Here is an 8,207-nt window from a genome sequence, read left to right on the forward strand (position 1 = left end):
TCTAGGATAATCAGGACTTCTTGTTTGGTAATAGGGTACATTTGGTGGTTCTCTATTGTCCCTTGGTCCCGGGTTTGCTTTATTCCAATTATTATGTGGTTTTTTATTTTTGTTTTTCCTTTTAGGTTTTTTCCAACCTTGCTGTGGGGTATACAGGAAAAATAAATCTCGCGCCAAATGAATTACACTAAATTATATACTTGATAAATCAAGTGACTAACTGAGTGAAGCTGCTCCCAAATAAAATCAGGTGACTGACTTGCATATATTGTGTAGTGAGGTGAGGGGCGCTATATCAAAATAGTGGATGCGTGTCACAATGTGCGTTTGAGTAGTACACAGTGTAACTGTGTGCCCAAATCTATGTGAAAAACCAAACAGATTATAGTCTAAACTCTATAAGTACAATAGTGCCAAATGCCGTGGAAAATAAATAAAATATATATAAAAAAAAAAATAATAATTTAAAAGAATGTCCAGCAAATAAATAGTTAAGTGCAAAATGGATCCAGTGTTGTATCAAGTCTAGGTGCAAAATGCAAATAATCCAATCCCAAATCGCAGGGAAAAGTGCAAATGCTAAAGTGCTTGTGAATCTTCAAAATAGCCAAAGTGTAGGGGTGTTGAATATAAACGATGCATCGATGCATCGCGATTCGGGGGCCCCCGATTCGGCATCGATGCATGTGGCCCCAATAATCGATGTCGGGTGACGTCATCCCGACTTGCCCCGCCCCTCCCGGGAGATCGCTCCGAGCGCGTCTAATAAAATACCCATTTTGCATTAAATGCCGCTATAATACACTATATGGCCACTGCTGCATGTACTTTTTAAAATACACAGTGTTTCATACTTATATTGCTGTCTGTATATTCCGGAATCCTCTCATGTTAGCTCCGGCCCGCCTCTCACCTCCTACGTCTCAGCCCCGCCCGCCTCTCTTCTCTCTGATAGCTATAGTACAGTCGGTGGGCGGGGCTGAGAACTCCCACTGAAGTCGGGAAAGAGGAGAACGAGTGGTGAGAGGCGGGCCGGACAGGACAGAGTCACATGTGCGGAAATACAGAGAGCAGCACACACACAGAAACGAAGGTATGAGAAGCTGACTGTATATATTTAAAACAGCACATGCAGAAGTGGCCATTAAATGGTTTAGAACGGCATGTATTGCAAATAGAATACTGCTGTAATTAAGAATCCCCTTTCTCCTCCTCCATGTGCTCTATGTTGACATTTCTCTGGTGTCCTAAGTTCGCACATTCCATTGTGTTAACTCCTAGTGTGCTGGAATGTGCGAACTTGGGAAGCCAGGGAAATTTCAACACAGGAAAAACTTTTTCTAGTAGAAAAAAACACTGCGCAGAATACAGAAAAAGTGCTGCCAGGTACCAAAAATTATAGATACAAATTTAAAGCTAAGTGAAAAAAAGGGGAGGTACAGCGCAAAAAACGAATGTAAAAATTGAAAACCTGCACATGAGGCGCAGGTTGATATGTTAGTGGTAATGAATTGATGACACTAGAAAAAACAAATATATATAATCAATGGTTATTGGATGTAACATATGAAGGATAAACCCAATAATTATGACATATAGCTGGGAAATCTTCAGATAGTGCAAGAAAAAATTCTCTCAACAATACGTGCCAAAAGATGAAAATCAATCAAAGAAATCCAAATAAATATGGTGACGTATGAGTGGGTGAAAAAAATCCACAAATAATGATCAAGTGAAAAGCTGTTGAATTATGGGTTTATCTTTCATATGTTACATCCAATAACTATTGATTATATATATGATTATACCATTGATTATATACTGGCAACATAATTCAACAGCTTTTCACTTGATCATTATTTGTGGATTTTTTTCACCCACTCATACGTCACCATATTTATTTGGATTTCTTTGATTGATTTCATCTTTTGGCACGTATTGTTGAGAGAATTTTTTCTTGCACTATCTGAAGATTTCCCAGCTATATGTCATAATTATTGGGTTTATCCTTCATATGTTACATCCAATAACCATTGATTATATATATTTGTTTTTTCTAGTGTCATCAATTCATTACCACTAACATATCAACCTGCGCCTCATGTGCAGGTTTTCAATTTTTACATTCGTTTTTTGCGCTGTACCTCCCCTTTTTTTCACATTCAAATTTCAACACAGACAGTACAGGGAACTTGCTGTGAATTATAATCCCTCCAGACCTCCCAGCAGCCACATTTGTATATTCCTGTACCCTGTAGTGCACTAATCACTTTTTATAGTGGAGTTCCACCGCTTTTTAGTTTAGTAAAAGTCAGCAGCTACCAAAAGTGTAGCTGGTGACTTTTATTAAACCGACACTTACTTGTCCCACGGTCCAGCGATGCGACCGCACAGAGCCCCATACCTTTCCCCGCTCCTCTCCTCAATGCCATCATATCTACTGTGGGCACCCGGCCATGATAGCTTACGGCTTCATGGCCAGGCGCGCACTGTGATCTGCCATTGGCCAGCCAAACTTCTGGGACCTGTGTCCCAGAAGATCGCTGGCATGGAGGGGCCACCTAGGGCGACAGAAGGAGTCACCTAGGCAGCCAGGACAGGAAGTCCCACTAAAAAGAGGACCCCCCCCCCCCCCAAAAAAATGATATGCCAAATATGGCATGTCAGGGGGCGAGGAGTGCTTAAAGGAGAAGTTCCACTTTTGGGTGGAACTCCACTTTAAGGGAGTGAGGTTATTTTTATTTAAAAGCAGAGTTCAGTAAAAAAAAACATATTAAAAGTCAGCAGCTACAAAAAAAAGTATCTTCTGACTTTTAATAAAAAGACACTCACCTGTCCCACAATCCAGCGATGTTGCCACCCGAACACTCCATTCTGTCCACGGCGCTGGCAATACTTCTGTGGGCATCCGGCTGTGACAGCTTGCAGCTTCACAGCCAGGTGTACATGTCTCACTGCGCTGTCCTGCATAGCTGGGCAATCTTCTGGAACCTGTGATGTGTCTCAGAAGATTGCGGGGAGGAAGGGCCACCTAGGCGGCCCAAGCGGAAGTGAGAGCTCGTCGGTAATCGTGATGCATCGTGATGCATCGCCGAATCGAATCGAATCGAATCGTGGACTTGATAATCGTAATCGCATCGAATCGTGAGACGAGTGAAGATGCGCAGCCCTACCAAAGTGCGAGAAAAAAGTGATCCGCCTTCACCTATAGGTCACCAGAATAATAATGGATGGCTCCTTACCACACAGTGTTGACCAGATTACTTAAAATATGGTCAATCAGGCTTGTTTTAAATGAGGATCAGCAGGGTCTCATTGGATTCCAATGTCAGCGATTGCAGCAAATGGTGTACCAAGAAAGGAGAAGAGATACCACCATAGTGTAAAACCATTTAATATACAAAAGTTAAAATTACAATGCCAAATGGCCTCTTACTGTTGCTGGTGCCCGTTCCCGGCACTAAGGCTGTAGGTGGTGGGGATAGTAAGACAAGATAAGAGATGGCCGCGTCCTGGTCCACTAGCGTGCGTTCCACCGCTAGTTGTCCATCAACCAGTGAGACCGGTCTCACTGGTTGATGGACAACTAGCGGTGGAACGCACGCTAGTGGACCAGGACGCGGCCATCTCTTATCTTGTCTTACTATCCCCACCACCTACAGCCTTAGTGCCGGGAACGGGCACCAGCAACAGTAAGAGGCCATTTGGCATTGTAATTTTAACTTTTGTATATTAAATGGTGATCCTCATTTAAAACAAGCCTGATTGACCATATTTTAAGTAATCTGGTCAACACCGTGTGGTAAGGAGCCATCCATTATTATTCTGGTGACCTATAGGTGAAGGCGGATCACTTCTTTCTCGCACTTTGGCTATTTTGAAGATTCACAAGCACTTTAGCATTTGCATTTTTCCCTGCGATTTGGGATTGGATTATTTGCATTTTGCACCTGGACTTGATACAACACTGGATCCATTTTGCACTTAACTATTTATTTGCTGGACATTCTTTTAAATTTTTTTTTTTTTTATATTTTATTTATTTTCCACGGCATTTGGCACTATTGTACTTATAGAGTTTAGACTATAATCTGTTTGGTTTTTCACATAGATTTGGGCACACAGTTACACTGTGTACTACTCAAACGCACATTGTGACACGCATCCACTATTTTGATATAGCGCCCCTCACCTCACTACACAATATTTGCTGTGGGGTATGTTCATACGATTGGTGTTGCCTCCAAGTGGTATGAGGAGAGGTATTACTTGCATATCTCTGTCTTTCTTCACCATGCGGGTCTCTTGGATAATCATCCCTCGGCCTTTCTTCCCTCCTACCCCTATAATCCCACCCCAGAAGTGGCGGGATGGAGGTCGCCTGTGTCCTCGTATCTTGCTCATTTACATTTGACGCGTAAATCCATGTACACTCCCCTAGCGGCCAGCGTAAATATGCACATAAGATACGACGGCGTAGGAGACTTACGTCAGTCGTATCTTGGCCAAATTTAAGCGTATCTGGTTTCCAGAATACGCTTAAATATACGACGGCGTGCATTCTGACTTACGACGGCGTATCTACTGATACGACGTCGTAAGTCTTTATGAATCCAGCTACTTGTGTTGGGAAGATGACAATGAGTGATAGAGAGGGAGGGGACACTCGTCCTATAATCCCCTCATCACTGTCACTCCTATAAAAGACAGTTCTCGTTGTTTCCTCACTCTCTGACTAAGGTCCATGAATAAAGAAATGATCTGGTAGGAGATCAGAGGACCCATTTACTAGTTACCTTGAGGGGGGAATTGTAAGATCCTCAGAGACAAAGCCGCCTGATGTGGGCGGAGTCCTGGTTTAGGGGAACCAATCAGCTCATGTCTAGTAATAATCTTTGTATTTCTATTTTAGTAGATGGACGGGAGATGAGGAAAACCTCAGAGGATTGTCTCACTTTGTCTCCAGACTGTAAAGTAGAAGATGAGGACATCACACAGTATAGTCCAGGAGAAAACCCGACTACCTCAAATGTCCATCCGGCACAACACAGTGTAGATGGACCATCGTATTCCTCTTATCCTGAGGAACCTCAGACTGTGCGGGACGGTGCCGGACCATCGTATTCCTCTTATCCCGAGGAACCTCAGACTGTGCGGGACGGTGCCGGACCATCGTATTCCTCTTATCCTGGGGAACCTCAGACTGTGCGGGACGGTGCCGGACCATCGTATTCCTCTTATCCTGGGGATCCTCAGACTGTGAGGGACGGTGCAGTCCTTCCAACAAATAAGAGACTTTCCTGTACTGAGTGCGGGAAGTGTTTCAGTTTTCAATCCGATTTTTCCACACATCAGAGATCTCACGCAGGAGAGAAGCCGTATTCCTGTCCTGAGTGCGGGAAATGTTTTTCAACAAAGTTCCATCTTTCCAGACATCATAGATCTCACACGGGGGAGAAGCCGTATTCCTGTCTTGAGTGTAGGAAATGTTTTTCAACAAAGTTCCATCTTTCCAGACATCAGAGATCTCACACGGGGGTGAAGCCGTATTCCTGTCCTGAGTGCGGGAAATGTTTTTCAGATAAGTCCAGACTTTCCACACATCAGAGATCTCACACGGAGGAGAAGCCATATTCCTGTCCTGAGTGCGAGAAATGTTTTTCATATAAGTCCGATCTTTCCACACATCAGAGATCTCACACGGGGGAGAAGCCGTATTCCTGTCCTGAGTGTGGGAAATGTTTTTCATATAAGTCCGATCTTTCTAGACATCAGAGATCTCACACGGGGCAGAAGCCATATTCCTGTCCTGAGTGCAGGAAATGTTTTTCAGAGAAGTCCCATCTTTACACACATCAGAGATCTCACACAGGGGAGAAGCCGTATTCCTGTCCTGAGTGTGGGAAATGTTTTTTAAAGAAGTCCAATCTTTTCACACATCAAAGATCTCACACGGGGGAGAAGCCACTTTCCTGTCCTGAGTGTGGGAAATGTTTTTCAACAAAGTCCCATCTTTCCAGACATCAGAGATCTCACACGGGAGAGAAGCCGTATTCCTGTCCTGAGTGTGGGAAATGTTTTTCATCAAAGTCCCATCTTTCCAGACATCAGAGAACTCACAGGGAGGTGAAGCCGTATTCCTGTCCTGAGTGTGGAAAATGTTTTTCAGATAAGTCCCATCTTTCCACACATCAGAGATCTCACACGGGGGAGAAGCCGTATTCTTGTCTTAAGTGCGAGAAATGTTTTACATATAAGTCTGATCTTTCCACACATGAGAGATCTCACACGGGGGAGAAGCCGTATTCCTGTCCTGAGTGCAAGAAATGTTTTACATATAAGTCCGATCTTTCTAGACATCAGAGATCTCACACAGGGCAGAAGCCGTATTGCTGTCCTGAGTGTGGGAAATGTTTTTCAGATAAGTCCCATCTTTACACACATGAGAGATATCACACGGGGGAGAAGCCGTATTCCTGTCCTGAGTGTGGGAAATGTTTTTCAACAAAGTCCCATCTTTCCAGACATCAGAGATCTCACACGGGGGAGAAGCCGTATTCCTGTCCTGAGTGTGGGAAAAGTTTTTCAACAAAGTATCATCTTTCCAGACATCAGAGATCTCACAAGTAAGGATAAAATACATAAGTAAACCAAATAGTAACTGGAGAAGGAGAAAAAATGAGAATTAGGAGTGGGTGTACAAGATTTGGTGTAAAATGTTTTTTCCCCTTTTTTTTGATAGGAAGTATAATGCCGCGTACACACGATCATTTTTCGGCATGTAGAAAAAACAACGTTTTTCCAACTTCATCATTAAAGCGACATTGCCCACACACCATCGTTTTAAAAAAATGCTCTAGCAAAGCGCGGTGACGTACAACATGTAGACGGCACTATAAAGGGGAAGTTCCATTCGCCTTTGGGCTGCTTTAGCTGATTCCATGTTAGTAAAAGACAATTTGTGCTTTTCTGTCTGTTACAGCGTGATGAATGTACTTACTCTATTATGAACGGTAGTTTTACCAGAACGAGCGCTCCCATCTCATAACTGGCTTCTGAGCATGCGCGGGTTTTTAACATCGTTTTAGCCCACACACGATCATTTTTTACAACCCGAAAAATGACGTTAAAAAATGCAGCATATTAGAAAAAAATTGTCGTTTTTCAGAACCCGAAAAATGACGTGAAGCCCACACATGATCATTTTAAATGACATTTTTTAAAATTTACGTTTTTTTCATCCCGAAAAAGGATCGTGTATACGCGGCATAAGAGTGCCCTGTGTTGTTGCTGAATTTTTTGGGGTTGCGACTTAATGCAGGATAGAATATTGAAAATAGGATCTTGGAATGTCCGCGGATTGGGTACCCCAGCCAAAAGAGCAGCAGTATTTGATATGTTAGAAGTGCATGAGGTGGGGCTGATCTGCTTACAGGAGATACACTATACTAATGAAGAAACAAGCTCAGAATAGGAAATTCCAATACCAATATCACTCGGTTCACACATCTTATTCAAGTGGTGTGACGGTTTTGGTTACAAGGGGAGTGATGTTCACCTGTAAGCAGATCAGTATTGATGAAGAGGGGCGGTACGTTTTTCTTAATTGCGCAATAGAAAACAGGGAATACTTTCTTGCAAATATATATATCCCTTGGCCATTTAAGTTGGAAGTCATGTATAAACGAATGGATTTCACGATGGATAAAACTGGGATTCCTGTCATAGCAATGGGGGTTTTAATGAGGTAATAAATAAAAAATGGGATAGATTTCCAGGGGAAAGTGCACAGAATGCCTCAGAGAGTCGGTTGCATCAGTTCTTACAGGAAGTAGGGTTATTTGATATATGGAGAGTGAGAAACCCAGAGGAGCTGCAATACTTGTGTTGCTCCAGTTCTCATTCCACACTATCCAGGATAGAACTAGTCCTGGGTAATGTGGAAGCATCTCAAATAGTAAGGGAAATAGTATATCAGGCCAGAGGGGTATCAGACCACTCATTGGTGACAATAACGGTAAACTTAGAGGGGAGTAGGCGTGGTAGGGAATAGAAAATCAGTCCTTTATGGTTTGAATTAATGGGGGATCCTGAGGTGACATTATTAAAATTAAAAGAGTTTATAGAGTTCAATGAAGGTACTGTGACGCAGGGACTGATGTGGGATGCATTAAAAGCATTCCTTAGAGGCCTATGTATTCAACAAG

At 42.8% G+C, this 8,207-nt stretch overlaps 1 protein-coding gene across 1 annotated transcript; it reads left to right on the plus strand.

Moving 5' to 3' along the window:
* The first annotated feature begins 1,051 nt into the window (after positions 1-1,051).
* LOC120935212 (zinc finger protein 84-like) lies at positions 1,052-6,762 on the plus strand. Its single transcript, XM_040347379.1, has 2 exons — positions 1,052-1,093; positions 5,311-6,762. The coding sequence occupies exons 1-2, from the start codon at positions 1,052-1,054 to the stop codon at positions 6,628-6,630; spliced, it is 1,362 nt and encodes a 453-aa protein (XP_040203313.1). The 3' UTR covers positions 6,631-6,762.
* Positions 6,763-8,207: the final 1,445 nt, after the last annotated feature.

The sequence above is a fragment of the Rana temporaria genome, chromosome 4, assembly GCF_905171775.1.
Source record: "Rana temporaria chromosome 4, aRanTem1.1, whole genome shotgun sequence".
Classification (NCBI taxonomy): Eukaryota; Metazoa; Chordata; class Amphibia; order Anura; family Ranidae; genus Rana; species Rana temporaria.